Source organism: Loxodonta africana, chromosome 4 (assembly GCF_030014295.1).
Source record: "Loxodonta africana isolate mLoxAfr1 chromosome 4, mLoxAfr1.hap2, whole genome shotgun sequence".
In the NCBI taxonomy this organism is placed as follows: Eukaryota; Metazoa; Chordata; class Mammalia; order Proboscidea; family Elephantidae; genus Loxodonta; species Loxodonta africana.
Window position 1 is genome coordinate 11,551,169 of NC_087345.1, and position 18,470 is coordinate 11,569,638.

At 45.6% G+C, this 18,470-nt stretch overlaps 1 protein-coding gene across 3 annotated transcripts in view; it reads right to left on the reverse strand.

Annotated features, from left to right (window-relative positions):
* Positions 1-18,470, reverse strand: part of ACO2 (aconitase 2) — a 60,725-nt gene that overhangs the window by 41,538 nt on the left and 717 nt on the right. The window contains exon 1 of one of the 3 annotated variants that reach the window (XM_064283448.1): positions 14,935-14,982. The exons of 1 other annotated variant lie outside the window; for it this stretch is intronic. In XM_064283448.1, the coding sequence (XP_064139518.1) occupies positions 14,935-14,967 (33 nt within the window). In that variant the 5' untranslated portion in view covers positions 14,968-14,982. Of the gene's footprint in view, positions 1-5,523; positions 5,549-14,934; positions 14,983-18,470 lie in introns of those variants that run through there. One more of the 3 variants, XM_064283449.1, reaches the window with a different exon arrangement.

The window sequence follows — 18,470 nt, forward strand, 5'->3', positions numbered from 1 at the left end:
ATCATCAAAAGAAGTCTATGAATGTGCAAATAATAGAAAGAAGTCTATGAAAGAAAAGTTAAACTGCTATAACAGCATAAAGCAGGAGGACCTAATCTAGACCGGGACAAGGGCTTCTCCAAGAAAGCAGTGTTTAATCTGAGAACTGAAGCATTACTAAGAGTTAGTCAGGCTAATAAAATGGGGTTTAGGGGAAGGGGCCCAGTGAACCTGGCAGGCAGAGTAGAGCACATACAAAGGCCCTGTGGCAGGAAAGCACTTGTAAATGGAAGATGAAAGAGAGAGCCAGTTTGGCTGGAGCAAAGCGAGCCAAGTACAGTAGAAATAGCAGAAAATAAGGCTGAAGAGGTAAGAAAGAGCCACCTATCACGAGGGATCTTACAGGTGTAGGAGAAGAGCTCTGCCACGGCACCCTAGCAACCTTGAGCTGTGGCTCACTTGAGTCTTGGAGTATCTTGTGATTCCCAGGAATGGATGGCAAGCCTCTAGGGAGCTGCCATGAAGCCACCTCCCACCACCTCCCTGTCTCCCCTGCGAGGCTGTCAGGAGACAGTTTCTCATCGCCTCCTGGGTTCTGGTGAGACACGGTGCTTCCTGTTCCATGCCCTCAGAACAGAGCTCCAGAATGCAACTCCACTGAGCTGCGGTCTATGCGGCGCCTCAGCAATGGGGACGCGACAGTAGGCACTCCAGTCATCGGCTCCTGGTGCTCTGGGGTCATTGTTCTTGGTGTATGAGACTAGGACCCAGGCAATAGGCACCTCTGCCTTCTTTTTGCTGTGCATGTAAGTAATAAACTGCCTGAACATTAAAGTGGTTCATTGTACCTGAACCATTCGAATCTAACAGGCCTTGGCCTTGTCACGTAAGTGTATGTGAGCTTGGCAATAGAACATGCTAAATTTTTAGCTTGATCCTAAAAGCAAGATCATGACAGGATCAGGTGTGCACTTAAAAACAAAAATCTATGGGGCTGCTACGCAGACAATGAATTAGAGAGGGGTGAAAGTAGAATACATTCATGGTGGCTTATCGTGTAACCTCTTCCCGAGCACACACCTGTACTTTAAATGTTTACTTCAAGCATTTGAGCACCTATCAGGTGCCTAGCAATACGACATAGACACCAAGAAGGGTAAGGCAGTCTACACCAAAACACCTTAGTCTGGCCAGGAAACAGCATGTAAACGCAACCCAGTGCGACATTTGCAAAAAAAAAAAAAAAAAGGCAAGCACAAGGAACAGGAACAGTAGCAGCAGCAGCAGCAGCAGCGGGAGGAGCTAACTCTGCTGGGGGTGGTGGTCTGGGCAAGGCTTCATAGAGGTAGTGCCTGAGCAGGGCAGTGGAGGTTGAATCGGAGTTTGCAGGGCAACCAGCAGACACATAGTATGTAAAAAGATACAGAATCATCAAGGGAAGTGTGCAGGAGCTACGGATCACTGCAAATGCTTACGTGCAAAAGACAGTGTGGGGAACGCAGGCCAGGCTGGACACCTGGCTGTGGCTGGGAGGGTAAGGTCCACCACCGGAAAACTTAACTATGACCTGTGGTTTACAAGAGACAACACGGCACAGAGAAAAGAACTTAGTTAGCTAGCTTGTAACCCAGCTCTACTATTTACTAGCTGTGTGGCCGACCTTAAGTAGGTTTCCCCTCTGAAGCCCAGTTTCCTCATTTGGAAAAAGGGAATAATACCTGCAATATTATGGGAGGTATGAAATAACATGTTATTCCGAGACTTATAGTGAGGTATGAAATAACACCAATGGACTTCTAAAGATAGCAGGGACTGTGTAAAAGACTACAGGCAGATTTTCCAAAAATAAACAGGTATCATTTACTAGGGTTTTCCCCCCATTATAAAAAGTAGAACATGTTCCAGGGAGAAAATTTAGAAAATACATACAAAGCACACAACTTTAGAGATCCCCTGCAGCCCCGCTAGGGACACCCACACCACCTGCTCCCCTCCAGCAAGCTCCCAGGCCTGGTGCCAGCATTGCCCAGCGGCTGACTCCATGAGAAGCACCAAACATGAGTTCCGTGCTGAATCTTCCGTGCCCAACAAAGCCGGGCACCACACTACCCACTGTACCCACACTGAACGGGTGTCATCAGGGCTGAAGTTTCTCAGCAAAGACAACAATGACAATAATAATAAGAGCTATTATTATTAATGAAAACCCTGGTGGAGCAGTGGTTAAGAGCTACGGCTGCTAATCAAAAGGTTACAGTTCAAATCCACCAGGTGCTCCTTAGAAACTCTATGAGGCAGTTCTACTCTGTCCTACAGGGTCGCTATGAGTCAGAATCGACTCGAAAGCAGTGGGTTTGGTTTCTGGTGTTATTATTAATACTGAACACCTTCTATCGAGGGCCAAGTAATAAGCACATTATATGGCTGAACAGCTCCACTGCAATAATTGTTGTTGTCAGGTGTTGCTGAGTTGGTTCCGACTCACAGCAGCCCCATGTGCAGCAGAACAAACACTGCCCGGTCCTGCGCCATCCTCACAATCATTGCTTTGTTTGAGCCCATTATTGCAGCCACTGTGTCAATCCATCTTGTTGAGGGTTTTCCTCTTTTTTGATGATCCTCCACTTTACCAAGCATGATGTCGTCCTCTAGGGAACAGCCCCTCCTGATGACACTTCCAAAGTACTTGAGACAAGATCTCCCCATCCTCGCTTCTAAGGAACATTCTGGTTGTATTTCGTCCAAGACAAATTAGTTCATCCTTCTGGCAGTCCGTGGTATATTCAATATTCTCCGCCAACACCGTAATTCAAAGGCATCAATTCTTCAGTCTTCCTGATTCACTGCTCAGCTTTCGCATGCATATGAGGCAACTGAAAATACCATGGCTTGGGTCAGGCACCCTGGTGGCACAGTGGTTAAGAGCTTGGCTGCTAACCAAAAGGCTGGCAGTTTGAATCCACCAGCCACTCTCTGGAAAACCTATGGGGCAGTTCTACCGTCCTATAGGGTTGCTATGAGTCAGAATCGACTCGAGGACAGTGGGTTTGGTTTTTTAGTTTGGGTCGGGGCACCTCAGTCCTCAAAGTGATATTGTAATAACAAATCCCATTTAACAGATGAGGAAATTGAATGCTGGAGAAGGGTGGTAACTCGCCCGCCCAAGGTCTCACAGTGAATAATAACACCGGCATTCAAACCCAGCCTGGCACCACAGCCCAAACACTTAACCCACCAAGTGTCTCCAGGCAGTTCTAAATACTGACCTGGACATGAATGAACTTAAAAAAAAAAAAAAAATGGAATTGATGTAACCAGTTTTAACAATGGTTGTTTCTTGAGGGTGAAATTACAGAGATCTCTTAACTTCTGTATTTATGTAATTCTGAACCCTTAATACTACACAAACGTTAATTTTAAAACCAGAAAAACGATTACAAAGTAATTCTTCTAAGCACTATCCATGCTGTTGTCTATCACTTGCAGTCTACTTCAAATTGTTAAATAAGCAAAAGAACGAAGATAAATTTATTTTTTAGGAACATGAAAGTTTCCTCTCCAGTTACAAAAATAATTGGTGAAAATCTTAAAGCTATGCAAGACAAAGTGTTGGCAAGCATTCGGGAGAAAAGGGTAACCTCAAATTTTCGGTAGAAGAGAATACTAGTAAAGCCTTCTCAGTGGTAATATCTATTAAAATTGAGTGACAACATACATTGTGACCTAACAATTCCCTGTCTATCTACACATATCATACATGTGCACAAAAAGGCAGCTATAAGAATGCTCAATGCACCATTAAGTTAAATATTAAAAAATTAAAAATAACCCAAATGTCCGTTTATTTTTTAAAAACCTAAATTACAGTACATCCATTCTGTGGAATACCATTTAGCACTTTCAGAAAAATCTGCAAGATTCACTGTTAAGTTATAGACAAGGTATACAACATATTGTTTTAAAAACCCAAAAACCATGTGTTTCTGTGAAGAACACCAAAGACACGAGGAAAATACTAGCCCAAGAGATAAAAGGGCCACATAAACCAGAGACTCCATCAAGTCTGAGGCCAGAAGAACGAGATAGCAGCCCGGCTATCACCAATGACTGCCCTGACAGGAACACAACAGAGTCCCTGATGGAGCGGGAGCAAAGTGTGATGCAGAACTCAAATTCACATAAAAAGACCAGACTTGACAGTCTGACTGAGACTAGAAAAGAGGAACCCCCAAAGACAAGGCCCCCGGACTCTCTGTTAACCCAGAACTGAAACCATTCCCGAAGCCAACTCTTCAGACAAAGATTAGAGTAGACTATAAAACATAAAATAATACTTCTGAAGAGTATCCTTCTTAGTTCAAGTAGATACATGAGACTAAACGGGCAACTCCTGTCCAGAGGCGGGATGAGAAAGCAGAAAGGGATAGGAGCTGGTTGAATGGGCACGGGAAACCCAGGGTGGAAAGGAAGTATATATGGTCACATTACAGGGATTGCAACAAGGGTCACATAACAATGTGTACAAATTTTTGTATGAGAAATTAATTTGAGCTCTACGCTTTCACCTAAAGCCCAATAAACAAATAATAATAAAAATAAAATGGACCATAATCCAAAAAACACAAAATAATAAATGTTGGAGAGGCTGCGGAGAGATTGGAACTCTTATACACTGCTGGTGGGAATGTAAAATGGTACGACCACTTTGGAAATCTATCTGGCATTTTCTTAAAAAGTTAGAAATAGAACTACCATACAACCCAAAAATCCCACTCCTCGGAATATACCCTAGAGAAATAAGAGCATTCACACGAACAGATATATGCACACCCATGTTTATTGCAGCTCTATTTACAATAGCAAAAAGCTGGAAGCAACCAAGATGTCCATCAATGGATGAACGGTTAAATAAATTGTGGTATATTCACACAACGGAAGACTACACATCGATAAAGAACAGTGACGAATCTGTGAAACATTTCATAACATGGAGGAACCTGGAAGGCATTATGCTGAGTGAAATTAGTCAGAGGCAAAAGGACAAATATTGTATAAGACCACTATTATAAGATCTTGAGAAATAGTATAAACTGAGAAGAACACATACTTTTGTGGTTACGAGGTGGGGAGGGAGGGAGGGTGGGAGAGGGTTATTTACTGATTAGTTAGTAGGTAAGAACTACTTTAGGTGAAGGGAAGGACAATACTCAATACAGGGAAGGTCAGCTCAACTGGACTGGACCAAAAACAAAGAAGTTTCCGGGATAAAATGAATGCTTCAAAGGTCAGCGGAGCAAGGGCAGGGGTTTGGGGACCATGGTTTAAGGGACTTCTAAGTCAATTGGCAAAATAATTCTATTATGAAAACATTATGCATCCCACTTTGAAATGTGGCATCTGGGGTCTTAAATGCTAACAAGCAGCCATCTAAGATGCATCAATTGGTCTCAACCCACCTGGATCAAAGGAGAATGAAGAACACCAAGGTCACACGATAACTATGAGCCCAAGAGACAGAAAGGGCCACATGAACCAGAGACTTACATCATCCTGAGACCAGAAGAACTAGATGGTGCCCGGCCACAACCGATGAATGCCCTGACAGGGAGCACAACAGAGAACCCCTGAGGGAGCAGGAGAACAGTGGGATGCAGGCCCCAAATTCTCATAAAAAGACCAAACTTAATGGTCTGACTGAGACTAGAAGAATCCCGGCGGTCATGGTCCCCAAACCTTCTGTTGGCCCAGGACAGGAACCATTCCCGACGACAACTCATCAGACATGGGAGGGACTGGACAATGGGTTGGAGAGAGATGCTGACGAAGAGTGAGCTACTTGTATCAGGTGGACACTTGAGACTGTGCTGGCATCTCCTGTCTGGAGGGGAGATAGGAGGGTAGAGAGGGTTAGAATCCGGCAAAATTGTCACAGAAGGAGAGACTGGAAGGAGGGAGCGGGCTCACTCATTAGGGGGAGAGTAAGTGGGAGTATGGAGTAAGGTGTATATAAGCTTATATGTGACAGACTGACTTGATTTGTAAACGTTCACTTAAAGCTCAATAAAAATTATTTAAAAAAATAATAAAATGGACCAGCAGAAAGAAAAAAAAACCTATATATTTCTGTAGGTACTTTTATGTATGTAGATAAAACCTGCTGCCGTTGATTCCAACTCATAGCAACCATAGGAAACAGCAGAACTGCCCCATAGGCTTTCCGAGGCTGTAATCTTTATGGAAGCAAATTGCGGCATCATCTTTCTCCCGCAGAGTGGCTGCTGGGTTTGAACTGCCAACCTTCCGGTTAGCAGCTGAGTCTTAACCACTGTACTGCCAGGGCTCCTTATATGTACATACACACCTAAAAGGACATGCCCCAAATGGTGTATTATTACTCTCAGGGAAAGGGCTAACCTCAAGTAAGGGTTGGTGGAAAAGAGGGATTTCAGCTTAATCAACAGTATTCACACAAGAATGATCTTACTGCTGCTTCTGTGATTGTGAATACATGCATAACTACAAATGTTTTTAATTTGAATGGTAAAATTTTTAAAATATGGGAAATAAATACACCAAAATGTTCACAGTAGTTATCTCTAGGTGGAAGTATTAAACATAATCATAGGTAATTTTTATGGTATTCTTTATACCTCTGTATTTTTTGTGTTTCCTACAATGGGTAATTATCTTTATAAACAAGGAAAAAAGGTAAGAAATTAATTTTACCTTAAAAACTAATACTACATTAAGCTGATCACTGTGGCTGGGGCATGGATAGCCCAGGTCAGTTATTTAAAGAAGGATAAAGACTTGGGCACATTTTTTTAAAAACATGGGCTCTGTTTTTACTTCCTATTCCAAAAGTAAAACATACTGCGCATTCGACCTGGCCTCTGGGCCCCAGAGACATTCCTGAGTTCACCCATAAGGCTATCCAACCCAGATGGTACAACAACTAAGAAAGGGGGAAATTTTTTCCCATATTTGGAGCTCAAGTCTCAGCCTTGTGAAATTCTCAGGGGTCAACAGTGGGCCTTATCTAGACGAGAGCCCTTCACTCAGCCCTCACCCTGCACTTTCTCAGGATCAAAGGGGCTGAGGGCAGGGTTGAAGCAGCCTCAACTAAGAAAACTTCTCCTCAGCAACCTCCTGGTCTAACATGATTGGGCCAGGAAGCTCATTTTCTTCCACTACTGGACAGTTCTAAAGTCTTACAACAAATGCTTCTTATACTGAACCGAAATATGCCTCGTTGGAGACCTGGGCTGAAATCCCTGCTCCGTCCCTTGGAAGCTGTGTCACCGTGTATGATTTTATTTAATCCCCTAAACATCACTCTTTTCCTCTGTAAGTGGGGATCCCAACCTCACAGGCTGTAGTGAGAATTAAAGGAGAGAACCTATGTGAAGGTACTCAGCCCACTGCCTGACACGTGACAGACCTAACTTCCTAGCCCCGTCTTCTGGAGCCGAGCAAATGAGCTTAGCCAACCCTCCACACGTCAGCTCTTCAGGTCGCTGAAAACTGTAAGCATGCCTTCTCCATTATAAGCATTCTTGTAGCACTTCCTTTGCTAGAAAACAACTCCCTAATTTTACACTTGGGTGGGAGTTTCCCATCAGGGTGAATGGCAGCCAGATGTCCACAGATGTTCTGGAGTAAACAGGCAGTTTGCTGCCACACTGCAGAAAACAACTAAATCTTGCCTCCCTACTGCCCTGAAGTAGAGGCTCAGAGACAGAAAGCAGCCTGTCCAAGGCCACACAGCTGGTAACTTGCATAGCCCATGTCCTTCTCACTGGGATTCAGACAGTGTCTCCCAACCCTGCACCGGGCCTAGCAGGCAGGTGAGCTTGGTCCTCCATGGAGGCTCAGCCCCAACTCCTGAACCTGAGTGACTTTGCTGGAGTTTAGTTCCTTGGTCTGCTGGTGTCCCTCCCTAGCTGGATTGGACACAATCCCCAGGAGTGAGGAGGCTCTGCTGAGCATGCATTTATCAACACAGAAGAGTGGGCAAACTCAGAAGGAAGGAACATTCCCAAAGTGGACACCTCAGGGGAATCAGGCACCACAGAGCCAGGTAAGAAAAGACATGGTGAACATAAGTAATGTCACTCAATTACACACATAAAAATGGTTGCAATGGCAAATGCTTTGAGATATACATATTCCACCACAATAAAAATTAAAAGGGGAGAAAAGAAACTACCAGGCAAAATAACAGAGGTCATCTTATACCATCCTCCCAACCATTCTGTCAAGAGGAATTGTTACAGGTCAACTTGTCCTGTGCTTAGATGGGAAAACAGATTCAGACAGATAAGAAGGTAAATCCCACTAACGGTAACTCCATGAAGGCAGAAAACTTGTCTATTTGGTCACCACCATACTCAGACCCTGGGACAATGTCTGACACACAGACGCTGAAGAAATACTTGGTGATGAAATGAAGGCAGAGCCATGATTCAAACACAAGTCTTTTCACCATGCTTTCAACTTCGAGTCGGACAAAAGCCTTTGGCAGAGGCCACGCTGAGCCGTACAGATGGGGGAAGGCTCAGCCCTGTGGCATGTCACATGCATACCCACTCTGCATTCTGGCCTGCCCACTTGGCCAAGGTCAGACATACTGCCCTCTCTGCCCAAAGGATGAAGGTCTTCCCTTGGGACCACTTGGGTGCAGAGAACAGTTCAATCCAAAAGGATTAACACATTCTCGGGCGGGAGGCCAGCCTGGCTGGGCCAAGGTGACCTTCTGTCCATCCTGGCACGACCTCTCATGGAACCACATGTCAGTGGGCAAGCTGAGGAGCAGAAGAGGCTGAACTGCCTGCATAGGCTAGGCTCCTGGAGGAGGACTGGCTTCTTGAGGCAGCTGCTTTGGCAAGTGACAGAGAAGTCTGTCACCAATCTTGTTCTAACCTGTCAGAGTGTCACTGTGGAAAGTCTCCATCCCCAGTGCATTGTCGCAGAGAGGGTATTGATTCTAGAGTCAGACAGACCTGGCTTAGAATTTTAGCCTTCCTAGCTGTGGGACCTCAGACAAGATCCTTTACCTCTCTGAGCCTCAGTTTCTTATTCTGTAAAATGGGGGTAAAAAAGCAGCGATTTTGTGAGGATTAGAAAGAATTTATGGTTTATAAACACAGAGAAAAAAAGTTTGAAACGATAAAGACAAAATTCTGTCAGTGGTTACCTCTAGGACTGGGATGGAGAGAAGGAAAGACAGTGTTCATGAATATGCTGTATTTTTTAAGGAAAAAGTATGAAAAGCACAAAGCTCAGTAGCTAGGGTCATGGCAGGCACTCAGTAAATGTAAGCTACTATACTCAATTCTCCTGAGAGATGCTACCAGTAACACTAACTGCCTGTGTCCTGGAGAAAGGCTGTGGGTGGCTTTCTCCCCTGCCCTCCCACTTCTTCCTTCCCAGCCACTAGAGATCAGAAACCCCAGGGCAAGTCTCAAGCACTAAGACAACACATCTGAGAGACGCAATGTACTGAAAAGGTTCCATCTGTCCACGCGTTCTGCACTTGAATGCCTAACAAGGAGTCATGCAGCCTAAGCACGCCCCTCTCAGTACCTTAGGAGACAGCCCATGTCACCAACAGGATGACTTCAAGGCCCCAGATGGGCTCAGACCCCCAGTTCCTCTATGATCTCGGCAGCCCTGGAAGCCACCCTCAGGCTCCCAGCTCCTACATTATAACTGCCTCATCCTCCCCACCAGGGAAGCCTCAGGTGGGTTCTGTCAGGTGGACAACAGGGGAATGCAAGTCAACACCCTCCTGAGGCTCCGCTGCTGGGCTTCTAACAATCTTCTCTCACTCCAGTAGGCGATGCCTGGCATGTCTCCAGAATCCAAAGCTAAACAATTCCTTCCTGCCAGGAGGCAATCAGCTAGCCCGGTTGCTATGCAAATGGAAGGCACAAAAGGGATGCAGTCCTTTTCAGAGGCTTGGAAAGGGGTCAGAGCCTAGTCTCTCCAAGTCACAGCCAATACATTGGCTCCAAGGCAGCAGGGGGTTCCTTTTAGGAATCTGCTGATAAATTAACTCATCTGCCGCTGGCACCAGCAGCAAAGACTCCAGGCACAGTGTGAACGGCATACAGATCCTGAGCCCGCGCTGGCCCCTGGGCAGCAGCTCTGTGGCAACGCGCCTGGGGAGAGGCATCCTTCGCCAGCTCAACAGAAGCCCGTGTGGCTGGCCAAAGCTCAGGCAGGGACTAAAGCTGCCTCTGCGCCCCACACCTCTGGCCTCTCCCATCAGCCTTGCTGGTATTTGGTGCAGGAGGCAAAAATAGACACATACCCAAACGGGGCATGAAGCCGTGACCTCTGGCCCCGTATCTAGCCTACTCCCCTCTAACCCAGGCGCCAGAAATCTAGTCTGTCCCTACCCCCAGAGGACCATTCTGGGGGGACAGCTGGGTTGAGCGGTGACAAGCCTAGGTCCTGCAGTCAACCAAACCTGCACTCAAACTCTGGCTCTGCTACTTGCTGGTTTTGACCCCAGACAGCTTTAACTTCTCTGGGCCTCAGTTTCATCATCTGGAAAAGAGGCTAGTAACACCTACTTCTTCGAGTAGCTGTGAAGGACAAACAAGGCAGCATTTCTAAAACAAGATCTAGTCCACTGACTGGCGCAGCGGGTCTGGGTCTCAGTACCCGGCAGCTAATATGGTTCCTGTTTCCCCAGACCTGGATTCATGTCTCTAATAACTGTAAAAATGAGTGTAATGTAACACTTGCTCAGTGAACATTCTTCAGGTGTGCAATTTAGTGGGATCAGTTACATTAGTCATGTGCAACTATCACCTATAACTGTTGCCAAATTTCTCATCACCATAAACTCACTGCTTCCCCAACAATGACGACCCCACCCCCACCCCGGCCCCTTCCCTCATGCCCCGGTAACCACTAACAAACTGTGCTCTGTATACACTGGCCTATACTTGCCATTTCACATAAGTGAAACCGCACAACAGTTGTCCTTCTGTGACCGACGTATTTTCACTTAGTATAATGCCGAGTGACCACACGGTTCATCCGTGCGTTAGAACTTTACCTGCAGATGGGCAGACTTCGAACATGCCATGCCGCATCCGTGTTCCAGGCTGGTCAGCCAGCGCCCTCTGCCCCACTCCGCGCTGCGCCCCAGTGGAGTAATTACTTAGCTGACTTCACCCCCACCAGCAGGGCCACGTCGTGATCGGCCCTGTAGTTCTCAGTGACCAACAATCAAAGCACACTGAATGCCTGTGAATAACAATCCCAGGCCTAATGTCCAGCAGAAAGTGAAGGAGCCCAGCTACAAAGCACCGAAGGGTGGGCAGTTAAAGGGACTCCTGATACCCCTTTATGACTGCACACAGAATTAAAGCTCCCAGGTTTGGACCACCCCACTGAGGGAAGGGTCACCCCCATCAGACACTGCCTTCGTCTCCGCAGGGAGAAAGCAGAAATGTTCTCTGGGTCTAAATTCCACAAGGGACCAAAGTGCAATACTTAATGATGAAACTACTGCAAATGTGACTCTGAAGCTCGCTCCCCCAGTGTTGTCCTTTAACTTAGAGAAAACAAAACCCGGGAGCCAGGGAATCCATTTGTCCGTCTTCCTCCAATTCCCTTACAGCAGCAGTTATCAAGGGGTCCTCTCGAACAACTACTGCATACCTGCTCCCCAGAGAGATTATGGGAGGAAGAAGTAATTTCTCTAGAACCAGTGTATGTGCACAGGATAAATGCTAGGGAAACGGAGGCTGCAAGCCACCTCCAGGGGTTGGAGACAAACAGTCACCAAGCGCCTACACCTGCGCCAGGTTTGCCCCAAGTACTTCATACTCGCCATCCCATTTAATACTCACAACCACCCTGTGAGGCAGAAGGTAGTGTTCCCATTTTACAGATGAGGAAACTGAGGCTCTAGAAGGTTAACTATTTTGCCCAAGATCACACAGCAAAGGTGGAATTGTAGATCTGGCCGCAAAGCTAGTCTCCTCTCCTTTGGCTTAAATTTTGCAGAATGAACCCGAGAAAACCATTCTGCGTGCCCTTCAGGATCCCCAAAATAAAGAAGAGCTTCTACAGGTCTGTTCTGGGAAAATCGGGGCAGGGGGCGGATATCCCAATTCTCAATGTTAGGAAGGACTATTCCTAAAATAACATCAGAAACTATTCACAAATTTTACAGAGCATTAAACAGAGTTTAAAAAGAACTTTTGTATTATCATTAGGCCTTCAGAACCTTCTTTAAGGGACAGTAGCTATCAATTATCCCTGTTTTGCAGGTATGTCACCAGAGGGCCACAACATTCCACGTGCTGCTTTTTAAAGAATGCAAGCACTGCCCCCTGCAGAGCTCCCCTGCGGTCTCTCCCCTCCTTCATGCCCAGAGACCAGAGCCCATCACTGCCTTCTAAACCAGGTCCTGGAATGAAAACCAGGAATGTCAAAGAAAGCTGGCAGCCCACGAAGAGACCACTCCACTAGAGTGTCCACATTAACTTTCAACCCTTCCCAGATGCCCTCCTGGAGACACCAGGTACCAGAACAAGAACAAAGTTAGACCAGCACTCCAGACACGATGTTCGTACTCAAGAACAAGGTTCTGATGGACGCTGGGCAAGACACTTTCCGTCCTCTAGCCTTCTCACCTGTGAAATACAGGTACTTCGCCAATGGAGCAGAGTTGAAGAAAGGATCCAGAATTTAAAAATAAGCTTCTGCCTGAACTACAGTTCTCCAAGTGCTATGCAAACACATCCCTCAATTGTTCAGGCCCCAAACCTAGGAGTCATCTTCAATTATTCTTGATCCTTCACACTCCACATACAGCCGTCTGTCTCCAAAATATTTCTAGAATCTGAACACTTCTCATGATCACCACCATCAGAATTACTCCCAGACGCCGTCATCACTCCCTGGACTACTCCAACAGCCCCCACCCACAACTGGTCTCCCCGCCTCCTCTCTGTCCCTCGATGGTCCAGCATTCACACAGCAGCCAGAATGACCTTCTTAACTATAAATCAGATAACGTCACTCCCCTGCTTAAAATCTTCCAATGGATTTTTGTTACAGTTGGAGTAAAGCCCTGTTTCCTTACCAGGGCCTCTGTAAAACGGGGGTGTGGTGTCAGATCTCGCCTAGCTTCAGGACGGGGGAGGATAACCACCACCAGCACCAGCCCAAGGCTGATGATTCCTATGAGGTGCAGGTCAAACGCACCTCTGCCCTCCAACTTTTTTTTTTTTTAACCAATTCTGTCACCAGCTGTCCCTCCCACGGCACTGTCTACTTCTCTGCTGGGTTTGTTGCAATGGCCACACAGAACTCACAAACCATCCTTACAGTTCAGTGGTTTATTAGGGAGGTAACATGTTACAGTTCAGGATCAGAACAAATCTAGATACAGTTTGTTCAGTCAGTACAGCCTCTTCTCGGCCGTGCCCACAGTCAGGCCTCTACCTGGCCCTCGGCCTCTCGGCTCCTCTGCCTGGCCTCTGCCCTGCTCGGGCAAGTGCTACAAAGCTCTTAGCTCTGTGGGTCGGCAAGCCTCACCACAGCTGTCTCAGGCCGCTGTCAGTCTCGCTACAGCTGCACCACTGTTTCTTGCTGTCTTCCATGTTACAGCTCCCTCTCTCTGTCTCCTGGATCTAGTAGGTTCTCAGCACAGGAACTTGGGGTCCAAAGGACGAACTCTGCTCCCATCTCTTCTTGGTGGTAGTGAGGTCTACCTCTTTGCTCTGGGATTGGCTTTCTTTTACCCCTAGCAGGATGGCAAAACTGACCAATCCCCTCAGTAGTGTTTCGTACACCTTATTTGCACAGTCCCACCCCTCACAGGGGTTCCATGCACCTTATTTGCTTCATCAGCAACTTGTCCAAACCCCGTGGTGGGCCACAAGCAACTTATCTGCATAGTCCCACCCAATCACTCTGCATGAGTTACAAGAGTGTACATAGCTGAAAAGTCCATATCAAGTACCGTATTTTTACACAAATAACGCATACGCTCTGAATTTGTTTGCCAGCCATGCCCTTCCCCTGTCCCTCCCGCTATGAGGCACCCTCACAAGTGCCACCATGCCAATCCTCTTCCACATGTTGCTGTAAAAAAAAAAACAAATTCCCATAGCATGCTTGGGAAAATATCTTGCAAGGTGAGAGTGCTGGCCAGCAAACAAACACAGAAGGTGCACATTATTTGTATAAAAATACAGGTATTCACTGCACTGCACCTCCAAGACCCTGGCTCCTCTTCTTGCTCAGACTTTCTCCTCCTTCACAACACCTCACCTACACTGGCCTTATTGCTTATCCTCAACACACCAAGCTCATGCCTATCTCAGGGACCCTGCATGTGCTGCTCCTTCTGCTTGAAGTCTCTTCTCCCAAAACTCTGAATGGCTGCTTTCCTTACCACTCAAATCTCAGTGAAATGCCACCTCTTTTGAGAAGCTTTCCCTAACCATCCCAGGTGAAGCTATGCCACTTCCCCAAGCCTACTCTCTCTACCACACCACCCTATCTCAGAGCACTTATCTACATGATTTTCTCTGTCTACTTGTTGATTTTCTGTCTCCCCATTCTTGCTCACTACTGCGTCCCCAGTGTCTAAAACAGCGCTAGGCATACAGTAAGCTTTCAGTAAGCATTCTGGGAGCAGCTGGTTCAGAAAGCAAGTGTGCTCCTCTAGTCCTCAGGATGGTGACTCTGCTCCCTTCACCCTCCCACCCAAACTTGAGACTGGAAGTTTATTCATTCATTCAGTTCACATTAACAATTGACTACGAGACAGCTGAAAAGGTACCATAGTGAAGAGGCAACCAGAATGACTTGTTTTACAATTCAACACAAGATTTATTTTTAACACAGCACTTTATAGAGAACTTAACTTCTGCCAAATACATTACACTTCTTTGTAGTTAACTGCCATCCCAGACTTACATGCAAAAGGTTACAGGACTTTCCCAAGGTCATATGGTGAGCACTCAGCAACCCAGCACCTCAAGGCAAAAGCAAAGAGCTGAGAGATATATTTGCAAGTGCTTAATTCCTTTTATTTACTCCATAGTCATTTGAACAGAAAAAAATATTAAAAAATAAGACATTTCATCTCTTACTTTTTACCGTTTCCAATCTTACCACCTGGTAGCAGGTACTGTCAAACAACAGTAAACCTTCAACCCAGAGAGCACCATTCTCAGGTTATGAGCATGAATGGTGCCCTGGTCAACAGGCTGTCTTAATGTCAAAGGGAAGGAGTATAGTACATTTGCTAGGATCTTGAGCTTTGGAACCAGAAAGGTGCAGATTCGAATCACATCTGCTAACAACTAGTGATAAGGCCCTAGGCAAGATAACAAGCATATAACACTTGCTAGGAACCATGCAGGATTCTAATTAATCTGTAACAACAATATGATTAAAAAAAAACAGTTGCTGTTGAGTCAATTTTGACTCATGGTGACCCTGTATCTGTCAGAGTGTGCTCCATAGGGCCTTCAAGGGCCGATTTTTCAGGAGTAGATTGTCAGGCCCTTCTTCCAAGGAGCCTCTCAGTAAATTTCAACCTCCAACCTTTCAGTTAGCAACCAAGTACATTTACCGTCTACACCACCCAAGGATGCCATAATATGATCACTGAGAATTAAATAAGATAGATGTACTATTATTATCCATATCTTACAGGCAAGGAAACAGTCACAAAGAGCTAAAGGAATATGCCAAGGTCATAGCTAGTGAACATTACAGCCAGGGTTCTAATCCAGGCAGCCTGATGCCAGTCCATGCTCTTCACTATCATTACACTATGCTTCCTCTCTAATCCGCAATTTCTTCATCTGTAAAACAAAGCTAACAGGTCTGCCTTATCTCGCAAGGTCATGTGAGATTAATGGCAAACAGTAAGCTAAATGTTAGCTACTCTGAGTGGTAGTAGTTAGTCATCATTCTATTATCTACATTCACCTTTGGTCTAGCCAAGGGCAGAAAAATAATATTTTGGCTGAGAAACATCTCCGAGACCCTCTGCTGTAGGGTATATTAGAATATAGTGGAAGCTCCATGAGAACAGGCATTGTCTGCTTGGCTCACCACTGAATCTGCAGCAAGCAGTGGGAGCTCAATAAATGTGTGGTGAATGAAGAAGGAATGAATTGAATGCATGGACAGGGTTCTGCCAAGACATGGTAACTTAGGTAGGAAGCATCACCTCTCAAGTGTAGCTCAACACAAAAGAGGTAAATTCACAAGGTTCTCAGAGAATGATGTTAGCTAGCCATCACTTAAGACAGCCTGGCTACAGGAGGCAGGGTGGTACAATGCAAAGTGGAATAACACAGATGCAAATTCTGCTCGTTCATTTTAGCTGAATGGACAAGGCGACCTGGATTTTAATCCTGGTTCTGCCATAGAGTAACTGGACTATTACTGGAAGTCACTCAGGTTTCTCAAGGTCTTGGATTCTATGACGATCGTGAACAAATACATTCTACTTGCTCATCACTTTATAACGACAATCTGAAAAGAAGATTATCAGGTACTCAGTAAATGTTTCTTCAGTGAAGGTCATCCTCAAATGACAGATGATAAAACTGGGATTCAGGAAGTAACTTGTTCAAGGTCACAGGGCCAGGGTAGAACATGAACTTTCTACACAAGGTTAACATTCATGTTTTCCAAGATTGCTTTCAGTTCTAAAACATTGTTAATATACCTCTGCAGTGCAATTAATTACTTTTGGGTGTTGCCTTTCTAGCCATGGTCTTATAACTCCTACCCAGGTGACTGGGTAGGACTGTGTGATAGGGTAATTGTGGCCCACCAAGAGGACTGGTCAGTTTTGCCTTAAAAGAGACCCAACTCCAGAGCAGGGAGGAGGATCTTAACACCTTCAAGGAAGGACAGCCAGGAGTGGAGAGCAGGTCCTTTGGCCGGGATCCCTGCACTGAGAAGCTCCTGGAAGCAGGAGAGCGAGCTGTAACCCTGAAGATGGTGAGAAGCAGTGGCAGCAGAGATCTGGCAGCAGGAGACAGCATGTGGGCCACTGAGAGAGAAAGCTGAGTGCCTTTGGGGAGAGGCCGAGGGTCAAGAAGAGGTGAGCCTGCAACCACAGCTGGGGAGAAGCTGTCCTATGGGAAAAACTGTATCCTGAGTGTTCTGGAGCCTGAATTGTAACTGTTACTTCCCTAACCAGCTGCCAGGGAGTTGATTCCAACTCCTGATAAACTCCTTAGTCCTGAGTATGGTCTGTGAGTTCTGTGTGGCCACTGCAATGAATTATAGAACCCAGGAAAGAAGTAGAGAGCGCTGTGCGAAGGATGACTGGTGTCCGAATTGTTGAAGATGATAGAGCAGGCTTGTCTGGCCTCCACCTCTAGCCTTGCACTGTTGATCTTGGTTCTCCTTCCCCCTTGTGGGGCTGGAGGTCAGACGCCATCCTCATGCCATTTTTGAAAACTCTTTTCCATGCTCAATAAATTTGTAATCATTTATCTTATCAAGTAATCTTGCCTGACTGCAATACATCATGGTAAAACAGGAGTTGTACAACTATTTTCACATCATCAACCTAGAGAATCAAAAGACCTTAAGAGATAATGAAGTGCGTATCCCTTGCTTTTGCCCAAACTGTGAGAAGTATTTTATAATACTTAAACCACAGTCTAAACTTAACCAATGTGATGAAAAATAACTTCTAGTAACGCAACGCTTCCTGAAAGTACAGCACACAACTTTCCAATTCTATAATCAAAGTTGCGCCACTTGATTCAAAAGTATTCACAAAGTTAAACATAAAAGGTTGCAGAGAATGTCTACGAGTGCTTTCTTCCTTTATTTTTATTAACAAAATACTCCCCTGACATTGAACCTTTGAGTATAACACCTTCCTAAAGATTGTCAGGGGCCCTAGTGGCACAGCAGTTAAGCATTTGGCTACTAACCAAAAGGTCCGTAGCTGGAATCCACCAACAGCTCCTTGGAAACCCTATGGGACAGTTCTACTCTGTCCTACAGGGTCGCTATGAGTCAGAATCGACTTGAGGTAACTGGGCTTTTTTTTTTTTTAAGGATTGTCAAGTTAGGTAGGGGTAAAAAAACATTTGGCAGTCACAGTTACAGTCAACTTTCTAGACGGTTCACAAAGGGAGAGTCAAGGTCAAATTGTTGAGCCTCATTACCCTCCCATATGTTACTGTAAAAGGAACTAATTGTGAGCACAAAATACTCCATTCTATTATTCTTCAAAATACAAACGTTAAGTCCAGCATCACGCCTTTTCTCAGTCTGTGAGGGCTGGCTGACGTGGAATTAGACCAGAGGGGTAGGAGGGCAGATGTCAGGACACAGCACTACAGTGACAGTGACACTCTTGAAACTTTTGCCTACTTCCTAGCACTTTCGCCACCTATCAAAATGAGAATAATCATCTCGCTAGACGTGACTCAAATGATATGATGAGGAATTAAGTCTTGAAATCA